Source organism: Chlorocebus sabaeus, chromosome 20, assembly GCF_047675955.1.
Source record: "Chlorocebus sabaeus isolate Y175 chromosome 20, mChlSab1.0.hap1, whole genome shotgun sequence".
Taxonomy (NCBI): domain Eukaryota; kingdom Metazoa; phylum Chordata; class Mammalia; order Primates; family Cercopithecidae; genus Chlorocebus; species Chlorocebus sabaeus.
In genome coordinates this window covers 86236986-86262876 of record NC_132923.1, presented here as the reverse complement: position 1 = coordinate 86262876, position 25891 = coordinate 86236986, and the positions used below count along the sequence as shown (strand labels likewise).

Below are 25891 nucleotides of genomic sequence, written 5' to 3'. Positions count from 1 at the left end.
CTCATGCCTGTAATCCCAGTACTTTGAGAGGCCGATGCAGGTGGATCACCTGAGGTCAGGGGTTCGAGATCAGCCTGACCAACAAGGTGAAACCCCATCTCTACTAAAAATACAAAAATTAGCCAGGTGTGGTGGCAAGCACCTGTAGTCCCAGCTACTTGGGAGGCTGAGACAGGAGAATTGCTTGAACCCAGGAGGCAGAGTTTGCAGTGAGCCAAGATCATGCCAATGCACTACAGCCTAGGTGACAGAGCGAGACTCTGTCTCAAAAAAAAAAAAAAAAAAAAAAAGGATAATCTGTTTTAAAAAAAGAATGTTGAATGTACTATAAAGAGTTTAGCCATCAACTACATAGAGACTGGCTTGTTCTCAATTGTAAGAGGCCATCACTTTTATCCATTCCCCCTTTCCTTTCCTTTCAGTACTGTTAGGAAACTATTCACAAGTGTACCCTTGGACAATGCTGAGCAGTAATTATGACTTGCTGACAAAGAGATATGAACAATTACTGAGCCCATTTTGAAACCCTACACTAATAAAGTCATTAGATGCTGCCCTAGCCATGATCTCTCTAAAAGCTTCTGAAGTTACAAGAACACACGGCATTGTTTGCAGGGACAATTGCTGCTGGCAGAACGCAAACCTTGAGTTAAACCATGCTGCAAATTGATCTTGACATTCTGTTAAGACCGCCACTAAAAATCAAAAGCAGAAGAGAAAAGGAGAAAATGAGTGGGTAGGATGTAATCATGGAACAGGAGGGGGTTCCTCCTCACCTTCTCTCCTCCCTCTTCACAAAACAAACCAGGGAGAAAATGACAAACTCTCCTGGTGTTTTGGAACCTTCATTTTAAAGCATTAATTAAGCCCTTGACCTGGGATGTTTAGGATGGAAATACACTTCCTTTAAAAGTACTGGAAGGAAAATGTTGCACAAAGGGAATAAAGAAGTTTGGGGAAAATTATATGGAAATCTGGCATGAAGGTGCTCCTGAAGTCTTAGTACCCTGACCACAACATGTTCATCTGTTTTATCAGCTACCTCTGCAGAATCCATATTTGTACCTAGGGTAGCAGCTGGAAATTAATACTCCTGTGTCTCCCATGCAGACTCCACACCTGGGCTATATCTGCAGGATCAAATCAAGTATAGGGTTAGAGTAACATGGTCAGCAAGGCTTCAGCCAGGCATGAACCACTGAGTAGTTTGGAATTAAGGGTAAGCCACTGTGAATATGGCTAATTACTGAGATGGAAAGTACACGTGAAGACAGCTTACTGATAATAAGTGCTTTAAGTCAATTAACTCTTGCCCAAGATTAAGTAATGTGGAAAACTATCACTTGAATATTAAGCCTAACAAGTACCTGTCAGCACAGCAGCGGAAGTTTGCAGTGACCTGAAATACCACACCCAAGGGCATTAAGTTCAAAAGCTAATACTGACAGGCACAGAATTCTGTCTGTGAATATTGGTATTAAATGTGTGTACAAAATTTAATACAATGCTATGTATATGTTATATGCAACCTGTATAACCCAAGCACTACTGGCAACTCCTGGGGAACTGTTTACAACTACTCTGAACACTGCTTAGAAATAGTGTGCAATGCCTGATTTAACACTTAGTAGCATGTACACTGATGTGCAAAACATTTTCATCTCAGGTACTTACATAAGCAATTCATTTTCCAGCACTCATAGCTAGCTGATTACCCAGTTGGCACTATTCCAGTGAAATTCAATGTTTGATTCTAAGTGTTCTAAAATTAGATAATCTAAACCAGCACCTATATTTGCTTTGTGGACCCTCCTATGCAGAACAAGAGATACCCGCTAACCCACTTATTACTGGTTAATACTGGCGGTTCACTGAGTCACATATGTGATGTGGCTTTCCTTGATGAAGCAACTTCAGCTAAGAATCCACAGCTCAGCCTGGAGGGCACAGCCTTTATGGAGGGACAGATTAATACTCACTGTGCTGGTGCTTTACATAGTACTATTTATGGTTAATTCTGATGGTGTTCTAATAGAACATGTCTGAATGCTTGGTCTCTTCCACCATGTAGCCAGTCTAGCACTCCGGGCCTGGGGACAGGTTTATAATCAATTCTCCCACCATTGTAGAAGGTTCAGTACCATCCCAGAATGGCACAACTTGGGAGACTAATTACTTATGGGGTATCACAGAGGCTTGGTGAAGTCTGGGGAAGAAACTCTGGAACCAGGATGAACTCATCTGGGTTGGAATTCAAGCCACTTTCCAGATGGCCTGGGAGCACCTGAGGCACATGGGCATACACCATCATATTCTGAGACCCTACAATGCCAGCAGTAGACCAAGTATCCAATCTGAACATTTTAAATTCATTCTGTAAGGAGAATGAAGGTTTTAGTACCATATATTAGTACCATTAGTGGCTACAGGGGAAGATCACACAATTAGAGGAATGTAGCTGCATTTCCAATGTTCTTGCCATTACCCAAATTGGTACTCTCGTTATTTTTCAATAAGCCTATTAGAGATTATTTGTTTATTAGCAATATAGTACTTACTCTTTAAAAGGTAATTATGGTCAGGCGCAGTGGCTCATGCCTGTAATCCCAGCACTTTGGGAGGCCGAGGTGGGTGGATCATGAGGTCAGGAGTTTGAGACCAGCCTGGCCAATATGGTGAAACCCCGTCTCTACTAAAAATACAAAAATTAGCCAAGCATGGTGGCATGCACCTGTAGTCCCATGTACTCGGAAGGCTGAGGTGGAAGAATTGCTTGAACCTGGCAGGTAGAGGTTACAGTGAGCCGAGATTGCTCTACTGCACTCCAGCCTGGGTGACAGAGCGAGATACCATCTAGGACTGACGGATGGAAGGAAGGAAGAGAGGAAGGAAGGAAGGAAGGAAGGAAGGAAGGAAGGAAGGGAGGGAGGGAGGGAGGGAGGGGGGGAGGGAGGGGGGGGGGAGGGAAGGAGGGAAGGAAGGAAGGAAGGAAGGAAGTTAGTTAGTTGTGTAAAGCAATGGAATTACAGACACAGCTCCCTCAGGGAGCTGACAACCTAGCAGGGAGATAGACAGTGACCATACAATGTAATGAGTGCTATTAGTACAAGTTAGTATAGATATATTATGGGAGCATACAGAATATGCATTTTAACCCTGACTGAGGCAAGAGATGGATGGGGAGAGGCAAGGCTTCCTGGAAGTGATACCTGTCCTGAATTTTAAGAAATTATTCTTTCATAGCTAAGCACTCATTCATTAAGAATACATTGTACTAACAGTATTTTTATTGTATTAGTTAAATCTATGATGGTTTTCTACATGATACATATCCAAATAATATCTTATCCCTGCTTCACTGTCTGCTTGTAGACATATGCCAATGCTAGGATGAATCATTAACAAAAAAACTTCTTTGGATTTGTCCATGCTGGCTGGTTGACCTTAATTCTCAATCTGGTTCAGATTATAGAGGATTATATTAGCTGGCCAGCTCTCTCTATTCCTTCTCTCCTCAATTATTTCAACCACTGACCCTTTGTTCCCCATACATAATTATGAGGTTTTAAACACTAATGCCCTTTAGTAAAGAGTAGTAAAATCTGCCACCCAAAAGACTAGGAATGCTACTATGGTAATATAAAATCTTTAAATAGAAAAGAGTAAAGTTCTAACTTCATGTTTCTGTATGTCATCTCTTTCAAATCCCTCTTTGACCACCTTGGGTACAGCAAGTCAGTATAAAGTTCATCTATACCCCTAAAGTACCTTATATATACCTCATATTATATATTAGCTCTTATGTCTGTTTTGCCTACTAGACTATGAGTGTTTTGAGGGTTAGGATTGTGTCTTGTTCCACCTTTCATTCTCAGATGACACACCATTCCCGGTTCATATTATTCAGTGTTATTCAATGAACAAACATAACAAACACAGTTGGTCTTCTGCATCTGTAGGTTCTGCATCTGTTGATTAAACTAGCCAAGTATCAAAAATATTCAGAAAAATACTGTGTCTATACTGAACATGTACACTTTTTTCTTGTCTTTCTTACCTAAACAATACAGTATAACAACTATTCACATAGCACTTACATTGTATTAGGTATTATAAGTAATCTAGAGATGACTTAACGCAGATGGGAGGATGTGCATGGGTTATATGCAAATACTGTGCCATTTTCTATCAGGGACTTGAGTATCTGTGGATTTGGGTATCTGTAGGAGGTCCTGGAACCAATCCTGCATAACTATGAAGTGATTTACAGGATCTTCTTGTTTACTGTTACCTATCTGTTTTTAGCTCTTTCTTTTACAGGTAAATCCTACTATTTCCATCAGAATTACTGGTCAAACCAATGTTTCAGAAATTAGAACAGGGCATGGTGTCACACGCCTCTACTTCCAGCTACTTGGAAGGCTGAGACAGGAGGATTGCTTGAGGCCAGGAGTTTCAGGCTGCAGTGCACTATGATTATGCACTCCAGCCAGGGCAACATAACGAGACCCTGTCTCTTCAAAAAAAAGAAATTATACCTTTAGCACTTCTCAAGACTACCAAGGGCTTCCTGTCATTGTTTTAAGAATGGCTCTGAAATCCAACTAGACATCGTGGCCCAGAAGACTGTAGAATATTTTCCAAGGAAAAAACCTCCTATTTAGATATGCAATATTGAAATTATAAGCAACATTCTTAGATGGAAATAAATGCATATATTTATTTGCTAAATGCTTTCTGAGTTTCTTTTTCCTAGAATTTAAAAAAGTGCCTTGTTTACCGAAACCAACAAAACGAATAAGCCCTTCCAGGAGATCACAATTTAGTAGGGGAGATGACAGACATTAATTATTACAGCTAAAGTTTCATGTCTCAGTTCATATTTGGAATGTTCTAAGATCAACTTAAGAATTATTCCAACATATTTTATACACAGTGGGCTGGAAAATCTAAGTATGCAACTAAGAAAGAAGGTTATTAGAATCATTTAAGAGGTGTAAAAATCCAAATCATCAACATCACAGAGGTTATGACATTTTATAGAAGTGTTTCTTTTTTTAATTCCAATTTGTTAGAGAAATTAGGAAATTTAATTTATAATAGCAAGTGATACTCATATTCTGGTGACTTCACCAAAGCATTCACTTAGTTTTATATCCTTCACTTATCTCCTACACACATGAGAGAGCCATAGTAAACTTTGACTAAAGAACTAATGCCTCTATAGGCTTAATCAGAGTAATCCTTAAGCAAAAGTATATCTGCTTGGCAAGTCTCTTCCTATCTTGGATATCAACATCCTCAGCTATAACATCAGGTGGTAGTCCTAGAAAACCACTAAGAAAACATCCAAATAGCTTACAGGTCCAGGACTCTCTAAATTTTTATGGCCAGTGTGAACTAGGTTAACCAGATATGGGACCAGGCAAGTTATTAACCAGGAATTTATTTCCAAACTTACATCTATCATAAAAAAATAACAGTTAAAAGGAAACCCACAACAACAAACTTACTTGTGATGCCTAGAAATCTCTTCTGTATTTCCATATATTAATATGTCCCCATTTCAGCTTACAATATGCAAATGATGGCATAATACCTTTTGATATGTACCCCATGGATCAATAAATATTAGTGTAAGCAGTCGTCTACCGAATCGAGAGTGAAAGCTTGAGGTTTTGTTACTCAAAGTTAAAAGCATCTAATGAGTGACACAATCAGTTTTCATGATAAACACCTCTGGATAAATGTGGTATAAAAATCCAAGAAAGATAATACAGTAGGAAACCCAATTAGACAATTTTATTTTGATGAATCTATGATATGATAGGTGGCAAGAAAATTGTGGTTAAGTTAAACCCCCTTTTCTTTTTTTGAGACGAAGTCTCGCTCTGTCACCCAGGCTGGAGTGCGGTGGCGCGATCTTAGCTCACTGCAAGCTGCGCCTCCGGGTTCACGCCATTCTTCTGCCTCAGCCTCCCAAGTAGCTGGGACTACAGTGGCCCGCCACCATGCCCGGCTAATTTTCTTTTTTGTATTTTTGGTAGAGACGGGGTTTCACCATGTTAGCCAGGATGGTCTTGATCTCCTGGCCTCATGATCAGGCCTGGGCCTCCCAAAGCGCTAGGATTACAGGCGTGAGCCACCATGCCCGGCCTAAACCCTTTTTTTGAGCAATAAACCAGCCTAATCAATTATCTTACAGTTTCATATGTCAAAGTCAATCCCCTTTTTGAGAATATGTCATTCTAATGAATTTTCACCTTGTGTTTATAAAATGTGTATTTTCCCATTTGCCTTAACGGTAATAATGATGGATCAAAAGTAGCTATGTAATTTTATTTGTTACTTTATTTTTTTATTACTTGCTTTTTAATTTTCTGATATTTTTAAAAAACTCTTATGTCTGGAGGGTACATGTGAAGGTTTGTTACATAGGTAAATTGGTGTCATGGGTGTTTGTTTTACAGATAATTTCATCAATCAGGTATTAAACTCAGTACCCAGTGATTATCTTTTGTTACTCTAAAATAGAGAAATATGATACCTTTTACATTTGTAATGTGGACAGAACTATTAATAGATTTTGAATAAGTATGTCAAGTATCTTAAATTATAGAAATCATCCCATTCCCCTATTGCCCCATTTGTGGTTCCTATAAATGTTTATTAAATTGAATTCCTAGATGTTCCTATTTTCAATCTTTAATATTACCTTTTACAAATTTTCATGACAGATACTTAATTCAAAATGTAGACTGAAATATCCTATCATACTTAATAGTCAGTTCTGCAGTTCATTGAGAAATAGCTCTAAAGCCTTAAACAACACCTTTATTTAGTGTTTTTTAAAAAGTGTCATAAGGAGTTAATAGGACACAGCTGTACTGGCTCTTGCTAATAAGCAGCTTCTGTCGCTTTGGTCACCACAGGTGTCTCTGTAACCTGCAAACTCTTATTACTAGTGTATCAAAGTTGTGCTACTTAACAGACTTCTTTAGTAAAACATAACAAAGCAATTACATGGCTGTTGATTGCCAGTCATAAAAAAAAAAAACCCTCAAACACTGTTTTTCAAAAGAAACTACACTGCAATTTTTTGTCATTGTAAAATAAAAGGAACTAAGGAATTAAATGGAGGATAGAACAAAATAACAGCAGGTAGCCCACTGAACTTAGCCACTACAGATGGTTTAGAAATAGTGTTTCCTTCTCCATCAAGTTGTGGATAAAAGGAAAGGAGGAGATTCCTTACTGCCAGTGAATGGCAAAAGATTTAGCCAAGTCTCCAGTCTCTGTATTTTGCCTCATGAAAGACCTTCGATGTGGCATTTTTATCTGTTTGTGGCACTGCTTTTCATCACCTTTAACTGAGTGTGAATAATAACCTGATTTAATTTAAACAAATACAGGTGCTAAAGATTCTTTATTTATGTATAACAGGGAACATTTCCAAGGCAAAACGAAGTCATCTCATGAAATTTCCTAACCATTTGCTTAAAGAAATGAAGTATTAGATTAGGAAATAGCTTCAACATTATTTTGCCTCACATTTAAGGAAAGAATCATGTTCTTTTCTGATTCAGATTAAATAAAACAAAGTCTGAATGATGACCAAAAATTCAGTAAGCCATAAAGTAACAAAAAGACAAATCAGATGGTTTCTAATTGTTCTATAATCGTTTAAATTAGGTAACTATAATATGCTTGCCTTGAAATGAATTAATTTAATCTCCCTGTTCATAAACCAGCAATCTGCGATTACGATTGTGTTAACACACCCAAAGTAGCATCATGGGATGTCATAGACACATGTGTAATTAAACATGATGAAATATATTTCAGATGGGAAACTTAAATAGGCAAAATATGAAGAATTGTTAATCACTTACAGCTACTATGATTAACAAACTAAGTAAACTCATCCTGACAACTAGGAAAGGAATTTTTTTCCCTATTGAGAATATGGAAGTATTGTTGGCTGTGTGCAAAAGAATGTGTGCAATAAAGCGATTACATCAATTAGCATATGCTAGAGTTAAGCTATTACCAACCCCATTGGACTTGTGCAGAAAGTCCTGCCCTCTTCACTGAAGTTATTAAAAAATAAACTTACTACTAAGATTATATACTAGACTTGTTTTGCCTTTTCTGAACATCATTAAAAACATTAGTTTTCTCTAAAAGTTCAAAAACATATTAGAAATGTCTGTTGCATTGCAAAAATAAGATGAGAAATATATTTTTATTTTCAGGTTATGCTTGAATTTAAAAAGTTTTTATAAGTTAAGGTATATTTTCACAATTGCAAATAACTGCATGTGTTAGCTGCAATGAGCAGCTTTTGTCTAATAAAATGCAATGGTAGAGAGTTTAATGCTGAGGATGAAAAATGTTTATGATGATGACAAACACAATGATTTTTTTTTTAATAGAAGCCCAACTTATAACTTGTGAACAACAGTATTACCTTGCTCTGTTGGAGTCCTTTGTCAGATCCCAAGCCCAGGTTATAAAATTTTGACTCAGATAAGAAACAATGGATTCAGCACAAAGCATTTGTGAGCAGAAGACATTGGTTAATACACTTTCATCATGGTGGAGGTAGATAGCAAGAAGCTTTCTCTGAAAAGAGGAGAAAAATCTGATCAATTAAGATATCCACTAATGTAAGATTTCTTAAATTTTAGACAGGCATAATTAGTCTATGTGAACAGCAAAGACAAAAATTAAATGCTATTCCCTAAAAGAGTACTTTACATTGTGGAGTTCCTAAAGCATCTAAAATATCAAAAAATTTTACTTCCTTACACTTGAAAAAGGCTAGGATGATTATATCTAATTTTTCAGACTGCTATTGCAGATTTCTGTTAACATGTGCAAGCCTATCTCAAACGAAGTTGCAACAGAATTGTATTTTGCTTAAAGAAAATGGATTTACTATTCTTTTCATTTAATAGATATATGTAAAGAGAAATATTAACTTTGAACTGTTCAGCAATACAGAGATAAAAATTCATTGAAACAGAATGACAAAATTCCTCTTACATATTTTTTATGGTTTTAATCTGAACAATGGATAGTCTCTTCCATTTGAAAGGAAAAGGTCTGAAATGAAGTTTTCTTTTTGTTCTATAGATAATTTTAAAGTCCTTAATGTGTTCTCATATTAAGCCCTTATTCAACAGCATATAACATATCATTGCCATATGAAGAGATAGAAAAATATTCAGTTCACATGCATTCTTTCTAGTTTATATTTCAGAAAATGTCCACTGTGACTTTTCATATAGAAAATTATTATTTCCCTTTTGCCATAATAAAAGTTGCTTTCAATAAATGACATTTGGTCTCTTAAATGTGTCTTCTGTCATAGTTGGATACTCAATGCAATAATTAAAACTAAAAACTGAAATTGAACAAGGTAATAAGTATAATAAAAACAATGGGTATAAGTAGCCATTGATGGTTCGCAACATGTTAGCTTTACCAACAATGACTATAATGATTAAAGAGCTTAAATTGTTGACTACCTTCTTGGTAGTCAGTTCTTGAAAGAACTGAGTTTAACAATACTCACAATTACCAGGGAAAGGAAAGATAAAATTTTATGGTAAAGACAACATACAAACCAATCTTTGAAATTCTGTCAAAGGAAAATTTCAGGGAAGCTTAGTATCTTTCCCTTTATGTTAAATAAGAATGTGATGACAGCAAATGAAAATCTGCTGTGTGGGATTCTGAACAAAAGAAGAAAACTTACAGAAAAATATAAGGCTCATGCTGATGAAAGGCTAATGAAATCTGACGTTAGGAATTATCTCGATAAATAATCCAAATAATAGTAACAGTAATCATCATTAAAATTATTTCTTACAAAGGTAAACTTTATAATAGATGAGAGTAGCCACAGTTAGGTAGATTAAGATTCTAAAAGCATCTACTATGAATAGGAGACACTGTTACTTTCACAAACATTATCTACTTTAATTTCCAGAATAAATCTTTAACATAGCATCCTTAACCCCATTAGCATATGAGGAAACTGAGGTTTAGAAAGCGGACTTGTTCCAAATGTCACAGCTAGTTAGTAAGTAATACAAGGACTGGCTCCCAGCTTGTCTAACTCCAAGTCCAAGTAAGTGTTTTTTCTCTGATACTACAGTGGTAGCAGGGAAATCAACCACACTGTAGTCAAGGCTTGTGGAAGCACTCATATAGCACGAGGATGCCAGACTGCTTTGGACTGAGACTCAGAGACAGCTTGTAATGGGAATAAGGGCAGGACTCCTGCGTATAAGTAGCTCAGCTGATCCCACCCTGCTTCTATGTGTTAATTCATTTATTCATTCATTCAACAAGCATTTGTTGAAATACTCTTTGTGTCAGGCTCAGCAGGAAGCAGTGGCAATAAAATGATGAACAAGAAAGACTTGGGGTTTCTTCATCTATGTTGATGTCTGCAGAGAACGGTATCAGGCTTCTAGGAAGTTTGTAATCAGATACATTGTTAGAGAGATACTTATCTAGTAAATTCCTACTCATCCTATAAGGCTCAAAAAAAAAAAAAAAAAAAAAAGGCCTCTATGAAACCTTCCCTGATACCCTCAGGCAGAGTTAAGAGCTTCCTTTCCTGGGTCTGTATCTCTTTCTATTAGTATTACAATTGTTTACCAGTTTCCCCTCTAGACTAACTTTCTCAAGAGAGAGAATGAGGTCTCTTTCAGTCTTCTTTGCATCTTTAAACTAGCATGGGTCCCAGCCTGTTTGACGAAAGAAACAAGAACACTGATATGAGCCACAGCCCCTTGGCAAAAAAAGATACCCCATTGCAGTGGCAATGCAAAATCAGTTTTAGTAAATGAGTCAAGAATTCTGATGCTTTAGGGAAAGTAATGTGAACCTGGCACCATTAACAAATTCAGAGCTCTTCTTCTTAGGAGCTCTCTAACTGAATAGACAGAGGGATGTCAACCTCTAATTCAGCTTGATCGTTTCTCAGCAACTACATTTAATGAGACACTGGGAACAAGAGAGCTGTCCACTTTTAAATCAGCATATTTCTAACTAAACAATGGCAATGGCTAAATCTTTAAAATGCCTATTTCTCTCAAGAACACTGCAATGGAACATTTAGACTTTGGGAAAGAGATTAGTGATTTACATTGCTATCTCACTGATTTAATTTAAATGCTCTTCCAAACCAAACACACATGTGCCGAAGAGGCTACTAAGAAATCCAACATGCAGAGTTCCCTATAAGTGCAGCCGACAGTGTTGACTGAAACTAAACTTGGAAATCCAGGGCACTAATGCACAATATCAAGCAATAAAACAGCATCTCTTTGGCAATATTTAATTTAAAAAAGAAGAAAGAGGCAGGCGAAGATCAGGCACTGTCTGTTTTGGAGGATCAACCATTCTGCATTTCAAAGCATTGGTCCCTGCAATATCCAGGTTACTGTGCTAGAATCTCGACTATTATATCGCAGTTGTGAGAGGGAGGGCAAAGATGTGTTTACTCAGTGATTAGGCCCTTAGAATAAGCCTCTAGCTCCTAGAGAGACAGCTCACCACTTATTCATTTGGGCCAATTCACAAAGCCTAGGAAGATTAAACATCCATGCTGAGAAGACAAGCGAATGCAGACGGTGAAAAAGAAATAAAAATTCTTTAAAAACTCTGAGATGACTTCATTATTTTTCCACAAGGAAACTTTAGGAAAGTGTTTAGTTAGAGAAAAACCCACATTGACCTCTCTCTAAACCCTTAATCTTTCCTTTGTGGTGGCACTGCTTTGTGGTAAGCGACTGGCTCGCCTCGCCCCTCTTTTCACTGGAAGCTGAGAGAAAAAAGACTCTGGAGAAACAGTTTTCGTTCCAGGGACACAAACCCCTGACACTGTTAAACATGAGATGCCAGGAAAACACACTTAAAAAAAATTCCCACTAAGCTCTAGACTGAATGTGAGAAAGGAGATGATAAAAAGAGTATCCCAAGAGGATCTTCAGGCTGTGGGTACCCCAAAGTAGCTTTCAAAAGGAAAACTAATAATTTTAAAATAATCTTTTCTCTGACATAAGCTTTCAACAAAAATTTTTCTATTGCTTTTATGACAATAAATAAGCAAAATATAAAGACTCAATAGTATGGAAGTGCTAGTAAATTTAGGCTGTATAAATCTGATTAAATTACAGTCACAGATAAATGAACTCCAGACTCAGATTTCTGATTCTCTTACTGAGCTCAATTAAGCACAGGCCAAAAGAGTGAGAACTGGGTTCAGCATATCAACCAATTTGGAAGAGTTGAAATGGCAAACTAATCAGAAAACTGCTTTCGTGAAGAAAAGCAGTACCACAGAAAATGAGTAAGAAAATGTTTTGATTTCTATTACTACAACCAGCTTTTCTTTTGGCCCATTAATAATTCAGTTCAATAACATTTAAAGAGTACCTATGTGTTAGGGATTGAGACTATAAAGATGAATGAAACAGTTTCCTTACCCTCAAAAAGTGGTGGGAAATAATGTGTGGAGGTAAACGTTTTATTTAGTACCATCTAACAAATGATAATATTGGGGTATTAAAAAGAATATATTGTATTTGTCCTTTCTAATTTGGCAGAGAGGGTCGAAGTCTGGCAGACCACAAAGGCAAACAACCAAGCTACACTCTCCTGATTCCCTCCCTGTAATCTAAGTTTTAGAAACACAGTGCAAAGGGAAGTCTCCAAGCTTTAAAGTAACAGAGAGCTCTGTTCTAAATCCAGTTTTGCCACTTAGCAGCTGTGTGACCATGGGGCAAATGGGTTGTTGTAAGCATTGCAGATAATGTAGGTTAAGTACCTATTTACAAGGCCTGGCCCATAGTAGGTGCTGAATGAAAGGTAGCTGTTAGGATGAAGATTCCTGAACTATCCATGCAAAATAAAGGGTTTTGAAAGCAATTTCAAGAGAAATAATGGCCATGAAAATGTATTAAAGATTAAGCAGCTCCTTCATTTTTCCTACTGGCAATAGTGTCTGGGATGCTTATTGTGTCTCTGCGTTTGGTGCCTCACTAATCTTCACATTCAAATCCAGCAGCTAAGGTACTAAGTTGATGCTTAAGAAATGCCCAGCTGACAGCAACCAATGTGACTTGGCCTTGAGCTACAGTAGCTATTGTATTTAGACTCTTAGTGTCACAGAACCATAGAATATTACAGCTGGAAGAAATGTGCTGTGTCTCAAAATAAGTCAGGCAGAGAGCAGATACTAAGGAAATATTTGCTGATGAACTAAAAAGAAAGGGTTCCATTTTGAGTACCAGAATATCCATAATCTGCATGTTCAATGCTTTTAAAGTTGATATGACAATTTCTCGGAATGGTACAATGTACTTCATAGGTTTTTTTCAGTGTAAAAATTATAGTATAAAATAATTTCCTTTGTGTAAACTGCACCTGACTTGCTTTCTCTCCTTCCCATTTGTTCTCCTTTTCCCTCATCATTAACATCACCATAGTAATCAGAATCATTATCACTATCACTTTTTGTTTTTAAGTTTGGAGATGGCTCATTGATACAAACAATGGATACAATGATACAATAAACACCCATTTATTCTTCACCTAGATTTACCAATCATCAGCATTTTGCCATATTTGCTTTATCATTCTTTTAATACTTCCCTAAAACATTTGAATGTTTGCAGACACCATGACACTTCTATCCTAAAGAAATCTGTCTTCTGAGAATAATACATTCCCTTACATAATCATCATATTTATATCACACCTAAGACATTTAATATTGTTACAATATCATCTAATATACAGTCCATATTCAAATTTCCCCCAAGTACTCCCACAAGTCCTTTGTAGCTGTTTTATTTATTGTTTTAAATCCAGCATCTAATTTGGATCATTCCAATACTTGCCAACTTCTACAATGCTATTCTTGTATATGGATGTTCACAGGTACAGCATAGCATACAATCATGACTCAAGATAAGTGCAATGTGAGAACAGAAGCAGGACAGTAGGAAGCCACACTATCTGGGTTCAGATTCCTGCTTTGCCATTGCCCAGCTATGTGACCTTGGGAAAGTCACTACACTTTTTTGTGCCTGGGTGGCATACAGTTCTGAAGGTTAGAAGTCTGTTAAAATTCTTTTCTAGATGGGAGTAGTGAGGAAGTAAGGCTGGCAAATCAGTAGTAATGAGTAGTAACAGAGGAACTCCTGGGGTCTAGGCATGAACATCAGATTGGCTGCTTCTTTATGAAGATGATACTTAAAAAAAAAAAAAAAAAATTTTTTTTTAATAGAGATGGGGTCTCACTATGTTACCCAAGCTGGTCTCGAACTCCAGGGCTCAAGTGATCCTCCTGACCTGGCCTCCCAAAGTGCTGGGATTACACACTGGTCTGCAAAGGTGACACTTGAGCTGAATTTTAAAAGTAGGACATCAATGCTGTAAGTAGAAACAAACAAACCACAGTAAAAGCAGAAGAGAGTGACTTCTTTGTGACTGAAGCTGAATTTTTTTTTTTTTTGAGGCGGTCTTGCTTTGTCGCCCAGGCTGATGGCGTGATCTCAGATCACTGCAAACTCTGCCTCCTGGGTTCAAGCGATTCTCCTGCCTCAGCCTCCTGAGTAGCTGAGACGGCAGGCGCCTGCCACCATGCCTGGTTATTTTTTGTGTTTTTAGTAGAAATGGGGTTTCACCATGTTGGCCAGGCTGGTCTTGAACTCCTGACCTCAGGTGATCTGCCTGCCTTGGTCTCCCAAAGTGCTGAGATTACAGGAGTGAGCCACTGTGCCTGGCCAGAAGCAGAATTTTAAATATACATGAGAGTGAGAAAAAGAAGAGTAAAAAAGATAAAAAACAAAGGAAAAGTTTGGGAAAGGCCCAGCGATGTCAATGGCCCCATCTGTTCAAAGAACTCCAAGCTAGTTATCTTTAAAGAGTAAAGCACCAGAGTGCAGGTTGTATTGTGAAAAGAATCACAACACTTTGCCCTGTTCAGCTCCTGAATATGATTTCAGGGACCAACAGGCATCAACCAAATTGGAGAGGTTCCAAAAAGAAACAGTCAGCTACTGAAGATGAGAAGATGCCAGGATGGTGTCTTTTCCCCCTCACTTTCTGAAGCAGATGTTGGGATAGCATTCTGAAATCTGGAGGACACAGATGTCTGAATCTTGCATAGGGAACACTGTCATATGGAAGTCAGAGGGTTTAAAAAAAAAAAAAAAAAAAGCCTTTCCCAGGTGTGATGGCTTACGCCTGTAATCTCAGCACTTTGGGAGGCCGAGGTAGGTGGATCACCTGAGGTCAGGAGTTCAAGACCAGCCTGGCCAACATGGCGAAACCCCATCTCTACTAAAAATACAAAAAAGTTAGCTGGGTGTGGTGGGGTGCGCTTGTAATCCCAGCTACTCGGGAGGCTGAGGTACGAGAACTGCTTGAAACTGGGAGGCAGAGGTTGCAGCGAGCTAAAATTGCGCCACTGCGCTCCATTCTGGGTGACGAGGTGAGACTCTATCTAAAAAAGGAAAAGCCTAAAGTAAAATCAAACTCTCAAAAAAAGCTGACAGATGTTCATTGGGTCTAGCTCTTTATCAGTTTTCATTGCTTAGACTGTAATACTCAGGTAATACAATATATTTGAGGAGGGCCACCATGTGGCTAAAGTTTTTAAGAATAAGGACATGAGAAGCTGAAATGATTGGCTCTTACAGCAAATTATAGAGAAGGAGGCATATCTGTGGGGAGGCTGGAAGAGGGACTGTGTAGGCAAGGAAGTAGGCAGGCTTTGCCAGGTAAACATTTAGATACAGTACTAAGGACTTTGGTATAGTAGCCTCTTAAAAGTGCAGGAAGGATTTTTCTAACCCTCTACTATTCTCTATGGAGAGGGATAACACTAATCCTAGTCAGCAATAGGCCTGTTAAACAAGCATGACAACAGGAGTGAGAATGTCAAGTGTACTCCTCTCCCCAACTTTTAGGCCACTGAGGAAAAGAACAAGAACCTACTTATATCTACTTCCACATTCCAAGAGGTGACAGACTAGAGCAGTAAAGACTTGAAGATAAACTAATAGTATTTTTTCATTAAAAATGTATTAATAATGCATTCTTACTTAAAACTATAAGAATTACAATGATTTATGGGTGTACACGTTCAGTAGCTTTTAAATACCATTAAATATTGTCTGGCAAACAGATTTCTAAGTAGAATATTATATGTTATAAAAACAAGTTGTATTTAAGCATATAGAGTTGTATTAACTCTTTTTTTTTTTTTTTTTTTTTTTTGAGATGGAGTCTTACTCTATTGCCCAGGCTGGAGTACGCTGGTGTGATCTTGGCTCACTGCACCCTCTGCCTCCTGGGTTCATGCCATTCTCCTGCCTCAGCCTCCCGAGTAGCTGGGACTACAGGCGCCCGGCTAATTTTTTGTATTTTTAATACAGATGGGGTTTCACCATGTTAGCCAGTATGGTCTCGATCTCCTGACCTCGTGATCCACCCGCCTTGGCCTCCCAAAGTGCTGGGATTACAGGTGTGAGCCACCGCGTCCAGCCAAATGGCAGTGTATTCTAAACTAGTAAGTTTTAAACTAATTTAAGAAATAATTTTAATATGGGCACTAAAGATTTTTACAATTTTAATTAGGCAGATCTGATAATTGGAGAATTAAAGGCAAATTCCAAATGGTACTAACAAATACACTATTTAGTGGAAACATCTAATTACAGAACAGCAGATTTGGTATGGTTGTATTTATATAAACTGTATCAGCTTTTTGACTGATATACATGTTTACAGATTTTTTTAAAAATCACATTTAGAAAGTAAAAGCATTTAATAAATAGTGGTTATTTTCAGGTTTGGAATTATGTGGTGTCATTTTCTACTTAAAATGCATCCGTATTTTCATTCTCTTATAGTAAATACATTATTTGTATAATTCAAATATATTTTTCTAAAAAAATATATTAGCATCCTAGGTCTTATTTCACACATGTGCAGGATGCTGTCCCAGCTGTCATACAAAATTACTATAAAAGACATTGTCCTGACTTTAAGGAATTTAAATGGAAAAAATAACACAGACAAGATAAGCAGACTGCGCATATTTTCCAAAGCACAAAGAAGTTTGTTTGCCTGGTTTTCTGGATATTGTGTGGTGAGCTAGAAACTTACCAACTACAGCTGTGGCCTCAAATTTGTAGAACTTATTTTTCTTAGAAGACAATGATCAATGATGGCATTTAGATTTCTTTCAACATGAAGCAGTAGAAACAGCATGACTTTAAAATGGGCTGATTTTTAAAAATAAATATAATAAAACTTGATAACTAAGAGCACTGCTAAACGTGAACTCCTAAATTTAGTGGTAGAAATGCTCATGGGGTTCTCAAAATTCCTTCCTGAAACTGTTCCTAGAACTAGTTCATAATTGAAAGAGAAAATCACTTTTGTTATTTTGCAGACATTTCTCAAATTTGTCCAAAACTGCTTAAAGGCACCATCTGTCTCATCCACAGTGCTGGGTGCATTTATGGGTAGCATCCCACTTAAGTCTCAAAACAACCTGTATAAAGTAGAGACTATCATCATCATTTTTTTTCCATATTAGACACAGGCTCATTACTTGTTTGGGGCCACAGAGCTACTAAGTGGGAAATCAGCAATTGAGTACTGATTCCCTTAATTTATGTATAATATTTGGAAAAAGCACTGGTGTGAAGTCGGATCTCTGGAGCTGTAATGAAATTACCAATATCAAAGCCCAGACTCCCAAAGGGATGCTTGGGAAAGGAAAAATCCTTCACATGGGGGATAAGCCTTGCCATTGAGATTTTTATTACTGTTGATTCTTAGTTACTATAAATGTCTAATGATTCTCTAGGGTACTTTTGGTGGTACAGAAGAATAGAATTCAGGGACGGCAGGCATGACAGGTGGGGAGGCTCCAAGGAACAAAAAGACTAATCTTCTCCCCCAACGCCCCGCCAAGATAGGGTCTTGTTCTGTTGCCCAGGCTGGAGTGCAGTGGCACGAACATGGCTCACTACAGGCTGGACCTTCTGGGCTCAAGTGACCCTCTTGATTCAGTCTCTTGAGTAACTGGGAACACAGGCACATGCCACCACACCTGTCTAATTGTTATTTGTTTTTCTTTTTTTCTTTTTCTTTTTGTACAGACAGTGATCTCACCATGTTGCCCAGTCTGGTCTAGAACTCCTGGGCTCAAATGATCCTCCCACCTTGGCCCCTCAAAGTGTTGGGATTACAGGTGTGAGTCACCATGCCCAGCCTAAAAACAGATTTTAAATGGCAGCTAATGCAGGGCATCACAAGCCCCTTCATGCCTTGAACCCTACTGATTTTATCAGCATCATGCCTAGCAATGCAACTCTGTCCTGCATTTTTTTGTAGTTTCCTCACTTTAATCTTCCATTGCCTTTACTTTTGTTCTTCCTTCTGTTTAGAATTCTGTTATTTGCCTAAGTTTTTCTCACCATTTAAGATTCAGGTCAGAAGTACCTCCTCTAGAAATCTTCCCCCTAGGCTGGGCGCAGTAGCTCATGCCTATAATCCCAGCACTCTGGGAGGCTGAGGCAGGTGGATCAGCTGAGGTCAGGAGTTCAAGACCAGCCTGGCCAACATGGTGAAACCCCATCTCTACTAAAAACACAAAAATTAGTAGGGCATGGTGGCACGCACCTGTAGTCCCAGCTACTCAGGAGGCTGAGGCAGGAGAATCGCTTGAACTCAGGAGGCGGAGTTTGTAGTGAGCTGAGATGGCACCACTGCACTCGAAACTGGGTGACAGAGTGAGACTACATCTAAAAAAGAGAGGGGAGGGGAAGGGAGAAGGGAGAGGAGGGGGAGGGGAGGGGACGGGAGGGGAGAGGGGAGAGAAGGGGGAGGGGAGGGGAGAGGACAGAAGAGGAGAGAAGAGGAGAGGGGAGGAGAGGGGAGAGGAGAGCACAGAAGAGGAGAGAAGAGGAGGGGGAGGAGAGGGGAGAGGAAAGGAGAGGGGAGGGGAGGGGAGGGGAGGGGAGGGGAGGGGAGGAGAGATCTTTCCCCTGAACTTCTAAGGTAGTTGAAGGTACCTCTTCTCTTCGCTTCTATAGTATATTATACATATGGATCTGTTTATATTGTTTTATTTTCCTCATTAGACTGAGCAAAAGCAGGAAACCTCTATTTCCCAGATCCTTAGAGAGCATGTGATAAACATTTATAGCCCTCAAATGGGTAAGCATCCTTCATAGTTAAGGGCAAGGAAGGAAGTCATAAAACTGATTGGTACATTATCAGAAGTCAATACTTTGTCACGATATACTTAAAAGAAACATGAAAACTTAGAATAACTGCTTTACCAAAGTTGGAAGCTCTGCTTGGTACAGTACTATAAATTCCTCAAGAAAAAAGGCAGAAAGAACTATAAGCACTCTCACCACCAAGTGCTCTCAAATGAAATCAGTTTGAAGCAGTTTTCATTAAGATGGATTGAATGTGGCATCGTGAGAAACACTTTATCAAATGTAGTGTTTTACTTAGTGATTAACTATATACCAGTTGATGAAGCTCCCCAAATCCTTTGTAATCCCACCACTCCAATAAACATTTAATGAGTATATAAGTTCAAAAAGCCTAGCAGAGGATTTAAACCTTCAATCTTGTTTTTATTTACTCTTGGAACTCAATTTCTCACTTCAAGTGAAGAATGCTGGTGCTTGAGGCTCATCTGTTGCCCTGGTAAAATTAATGTGCCTCCCACAGTTTAAATTAAACATGTGATATTTAAGATGAAGAAAATTTAGTAAGAGTGCCACAGTATCTGTCACATTTGTCTTAAAATGTTTGAACATCAGCAAACTGTTTTCTGAAAAATGATTCATTCAAAAGCTTTAAAAAATAATCTTGAGCAAGATCTGTTTTAACTCTCAAGTGTGAAATATGAAAAGGAGAGATGAAGTTTGATCATTAAATCCTGCAGTACAGCAGTTAGCAATGAAAATTCAAGTGTGGTGGGATAGTGTAAACCATATTTACCTGTCTTGGAACATGTGAGCTCTTATTTGGTTCCTACTACTTACTATTAATGTGTTGTAAGCAAGTCATGTAGCTTTTCTGGGCTTTCTCATCTCTAAAATGGGAATATGAGGAATATATATCCCCATTTCACTGTTTGGTTGTGGGGTTCAAATGAGATACGTATAGGAACATGTTTTGTAAACCACAGAGCATCATAGAATTCTGAAGTAACATTACAATTACCATACTTACACAATTAAAAGATGCATACATAAATGAACCTGTTTAGATTTAATTTTGAATAATTTATCTGTCATGCAGTTAAACTTTACTTAAGTTTACAGAAATGTAATAAACTGTACATAAACTGTTGATCTGTAACTTGGAAAAGAGAAATGAGGAAAGAAAAAAGTCCTGGACAAAGGAATAAAGATAAAGACATTTTTATCAGTCCAGAGAGGTCAGTGGATTTTGGTTATGAATCTAATATGAAGCAAAATATTTAATTACATGAACCAATAATTTTTCATCTGCTAAAACACCTAGATACTAAGAAAAGCAAACAATCAATTGTTTCATTAGAAATATCCAGGAGTTAATAAACAAGAGCTTATATTCCTCAGGGGATTATCAGTCTGAATAAATCCAAATGCCAATTACAATGTACAAGACACTTAGCAAAAGTTCTGTTGTCTATGATATACTGTATTTTTAAGTGTTAAGTTGTCTATGACATACTGTATTTTTAAGTGTAAGTTATCTGCATTAAACCTAAAATGTGTGAGGTATAAACAGTATATCTTACAGAAGCTTTGGAAATGGGTTTTTAAAAATATCTATACCTATTTTGGGAGCTACAGTTTAAGTTACAAAAGGCTGTGACATTTTCTGGTTACTTCGACTGCTGGAAAGCAGAGAAAGATATATCCCAAATGCACTATTATCAAAGAATACGTTGAAAAATACATTATTTTAAAACTATAATTAGATATTCTTTCAAACATATTTATGTCTAATAAGTGATTGTTTAACTATAACAACATAGCCATACAATGAAAGACTCCATAACCACTAAAAATCCTGTTAAAATAAAATATTCAGCATTATTTTACAAAGCATTCTTTTACAAAGCATTTCACCTGAATCTAACAAAGCTTTTAGACCTAATATCCATTTTTCAGGAAATCAGAAAAATAATATCACAAGGAAACAATCACACAAATCCAGAATCTGGAACAATCTACAAGTCATCTGGTCTGATTTCTTCACAAAGCAAATACCAGGGGAAAAAATGGGGAGAGATGGTGCTTGCTTAAAAGGTATTTAAGATATCTAATACTCAAATATAACCTGTGATCCTTGAGTGGATTGTGGTTCCAAAAAGCAGCTAAAAAGAAATTCTGGGGATGACTGGTGAAGTTTGTATATGCACTGGATATTAGATAATATTAGGGAATTATTGTTAATTTTGTTATATGTGAAAATGGTATTGTGATTATGTAGGAGAATATCATTATTTTTGGAAAATGCATGCTGAAGTTTTTAGGGGTAAAGTATGACATCTATAATTTAGTCTGAAATGGCTAAGCAAAAATTAATGACTATACACGATACCCTAAATGTTTCTGTGCAGTTTAAGTTTCAATAATTTCAAATGCTTATCTGCTATAAACTATTAAAAAATTATTTGAAGTTTTAATTATTTATATTTATTTTATACTTGTTTTTGTGAATTTTGAATAAATTTTTAATTTATTTTCTGTTCCAGTCAACATTTGTCATTTTTAATCAGAGGAACTGAAACAAAAATTTATCATAAAAATATATTCATCAAAATCCCAAATCCAAATAAGTATAAAAATATAAATAAATTTCAAATGCTGCTCTTTTGTCAATCTGTAGCAGTTAATCCTTTTAAGTCCTTATGCCTTAAAACTCCATTAAGACTTTGAGATGTATATGGAAGATACAAATATAGCAAAATTTTCCTAATTATTAAATGTAGGTATAGGGGATTTGGCTATTTATTGTACTATTCTACTTTTTCTGTATTAAAATTTAAACTTTTTTATAATAAAAATTAAAATACTATAAAAGAAGTTATAATTTAAGAAGTGATCATATAATATTAAAAGGTAAAAAAAGCTGTTATTACAAGATTATAACATGACTAAATTTTATACTAAAAAATCCATATATATATACATCTAAACATACAATAATAAATATGCAAAGAGCATAATAAAGTTAACAGTTAATCTGTGTTAGAATACTTTCTCTTTGCTTTTCAGTATTTTCTTTTTTCCTTCAGAGAAAGAATATCACCTATTACCCAGGCTGGAGTGCAGTGGCATGATCTTGCCTCACTCCTACCTCCACCTCCTGGGCTCAAGCAATCCTGCCTCAGCCCCCCAAGTAGCTGGGACTAGAGGCATGTGCCACCTGGCTAATTTTTGTATGATTTTTTTTGTAAAGATGGGGTTTCACCAGGTTTCCAAGGCTGATCTTGAACTGCTGAGCTCAAGAGATCCACTCGCAGTGGCTTCCAAAATTGCTGGATTACAGGCATGAGCCATCACATCCAGCTCAGTATTTTCCATAAACCTATATTTATGAACACCATAAACATATTACCATAAACATGCATTTCTTTAAAAATAGCCATTTTTATAATGATTTAACAGTTGAAACATAATTGCTTAAAACAGCTTTTAAAAGAGCGATTCTGCTATTCTTAAGGTAAAGAATAGTTTCTTACTCTAAATTCATTAGACTGTCAATTATAGCTCTAATTTGATTAATCATCTTGGAATTTGATTTTTAAAATTTATTTTTAAATGAATTTTTCTTTGTATCAGAATTTAACATAATCTAGAAAATACAAATCTCAGAGGCATCCTTGCACTCTGTTCTCAAACTTCTTGCCCTCTTTAATTCCAATAGCTTTCCCCTCTACTCCATGTACACACTATTCCTTCCTTCTTCCCTTTCTTTATTCCTTCATTTATTAAACATTTACTGAATTTTTACTAAGTACAGGGACATAAAGGATAGTTCCTGTCAAAAGAAAATCAAAACTCCTGGGAAGACATATGTAGATTGGATAATTATAAACACTGTGTTAAGTGTAACAATAAGAGATAAGCTGAGGGTTTTTCACTGGGAAGTGCTAAAGGGGTAGGTGCTGCCAATGTGGGAGAAGGGGAGGAGCTGGAAAAGGTAAGTTTCGGAGGAAGAGGAGTCATCATCCAGGTAAAGAGCAGGATGAAAGGCATTTCTAGCAGTGGGGAAGCATGAAGAAAGAGTAAGATTATGGGGAAATACAAATGGCACACTACTGCCAGATTTATTAAGTGTGAGGCAGGGAATAGGAAGAGCTGAAGCGACATAGATAGGCAGGAGCCAGATTACTGATGTCTTGACTGTTGTGACAACATAAAAATAGTGATTAGAATCTTCTTCCTCAAAATTTATCTTCTAAATTCTTGTTATGGGCTTCTTGTTACAGACTTCAAGATCACAAAGTTCATTTCTATGTTTGAAACCTTTTTTTTTTTGGTGGGGGGGTGGGGGCCCAAAGTGACATTTGGGGAAAAATACTGCTGTTGTTAGATATATATCACTACATAGAATAATCATTTTGGGAAAAGACTAAAGAACAAATCTATCAAGAACTAGTCATTTGCATAACTGAAAATAATACAAACACGTAGCCTGGTCCCTTTTAAGCATGTCCACCTTTTTTCCCCATTTTAAAAAAACCTTATTTCGGTGCTTCACAAGACCTTCTGCAAGAGCCAGCAGTACCCCTATTACATTAATATCACTTGTGAAATGGGCATCTTGGTGAAAACTAGGTTAGTAGATGAACCAGAAACAAATGAAGTCTCCAATCTCAAAATGAAAACAGAAAATGGTGCTTGCTCCGGCAGCACATATACTAAAATGGGACTTATACAGAGAAGATTAGCATGGCCCATGCACAATGATGACATACAAATTTGTGAAGAGTTCCACGTTTTTGGAAAAAAACAAAAACAGAAAACATCTAAGCATTGCCTCAGCCCTAGTGGTAAACCTGTGGGATGCACTTTTTAATCAGAAAAGGTTACATCTACTTACATCTCGGGCTTTCACATAGAAGGCCTCTTGAAAAGCAGCTTCTAATGAGCCAATAAAAAATACAGGATGGCAATCACCATATCTATAGGAAAAATTGACTCTATTAATTAAAATACATTTCAAATTCACTTCAAATTTCACAAGTCTAACCAACGACTTTTAAGTAAATGCTGGGGCTAATGTCTAGAGCATACTAAACATAAAAACATTTCTTTAAGAGCTTGGAAATGAGCTTCATTCGTTTTTAGAATTCTTCTTGGCCTATACTGATATACTAAATGCTGGAATTTTAAGTACACTTAGCAAATGAATTTAATAAGTGCTATAAAACCATGCCATTTATAAGAAGAAATTCTTGGTTACTCATTTTCATCTGATTTTCCTAGTTACATTAACTTTATTTTCCCACTTCAGTTCATTTATTCCAGAATTCCAATAGAGGAAAAAAACTGTTTCTTTTAAAAGTTTCCATATTATATTTCAACAGAAAATATCACTAAAACAATATCATTTACACCAAATTGAGGATTAAACATTAATTCTCTTTATATTTGAACACCTCAGCAGACTCTCAAATGCATGTAAAACATTTTATATTTGACACTTAAGGAAGAAATGTAAAACGATTCCAAAAGAAAAAAATCAAAAGAAAAAATTCACTTGGATTTAAAATGTTTAAAGTATTTTAAAATTTAATATTGTGTTAAAGGACTTTCCATTTGACTGTCCTAAGATATACTAAAAATCAGTATCCTATATACTAGTCCTTTGGGAATATAATAAAAATATTAAATTAGCATCCATTTATTGAACGTCCATAAAGATACAGAAATAAGTTGAATCCATCTCTGAAGTGGTATAAATGGTTTACTAGTTATTTATGTGTTTCACCATTAGAACTACATAAATTAACAAGTATATCCTTTGAATACTTTACAGAGAAATTTTAAACAATCTATAATTAAAATTGCCCAAGAAAAACCACAGTAGCATAAAACAGCATCAATTTTATATAGTTAATATCCTAACCCTACCTTGAAGAAAACTCTGCTGTAAATTGTAATAAGGCATCTCCTTCATTTTCTGCGTTTTCTGGCACTAAAAAACAAACAAAAGAAAAAACAAAAACAAAAAAAACAAAACAAATAGACACAAAAAACAAACCACATAACATCTAATCCCACATATAAGAAATATATTTAATCAATAAAGAGGAAATAAAATTAAATTTTAGCTTCTGTGATATATCTGAGGGGACAGTTTAACTCAACATATACTAGATCTCATCAAACCAGAATCAAAAAGAACCTTAAAATATTCCAAGCTCATAAATTTAGAAAAACCAACTGACACAATCCTGCTAAGCATTTAAAATATGTGCCCAGTTGTCATTTAGGATTTCAATGTTTTCTTGAAATAGACATCTTGTGACTACATTATATTAAATGAGTCTGATATTAAAGACTTCATTAATTGGGAAAATAACCAATTTTATGTAAACATCACATCTATTTCTGCCCACAGGAGTTCTCTAATTCACAAAGTAAATAGGTCATTATTATTTTAGTGGTCATTTTGCACGTAGCATATCTTGTTATTCTAGAGTACGCATCTTGTAAGTGGAAGTGAAACAGATAGCACATTTAGTTTACTTTTTTCCTTCCAAAGATGGGTACTGTTGAATAGAAGAGTAACATTACTACTCTTAAAACTGGTATCTCTA

General features: G+C 36.5%; 1 protein-coding gene and 1 non-coding gene across 5 annotated transcripts in view; one reads left to right on the top strand and one right to left on the bottom strand.

Moving 5' to 3' along the window:
• Positions 1 to 25891, bottom strand: part of FAF1 (Fas associated factor 1) — a 506656-nt gene that overhangs the window by 115201 nt on the left and 365564 nt on the right. For all 4 annotated transcript variants that reach the window (XM_073007304.1, XM_037999795.2, XM_037999798.2 and 1 more), the window contains 3 exons: positions 25203 to 25266; positions 24169 to 24250; positions 8471 to 8625 (listed from right to left, as the gene is read on the bottom strand). In XM_073007304.1, the coding sequence (XP_072863405.1) occupies positions 8471 to 8625; positions 24169 to 24250; positions 25203 to 25266 (301 nt within the window). The remainder of the gene's footprint in view (positions 1 to 8470; positions 8626 to 24168; positions 24251 to 25202; positions 25267 to 25891) is intronic.
• LOC119626556 (U6 spliceosomal RNA) lies at positions 23963 to 24069 on the top strand. The gene has a single exon (XR_005242708.1). It is a non-coding gene; the product is annotated as a U6 spliceosomal RNA (small nuclear RNA).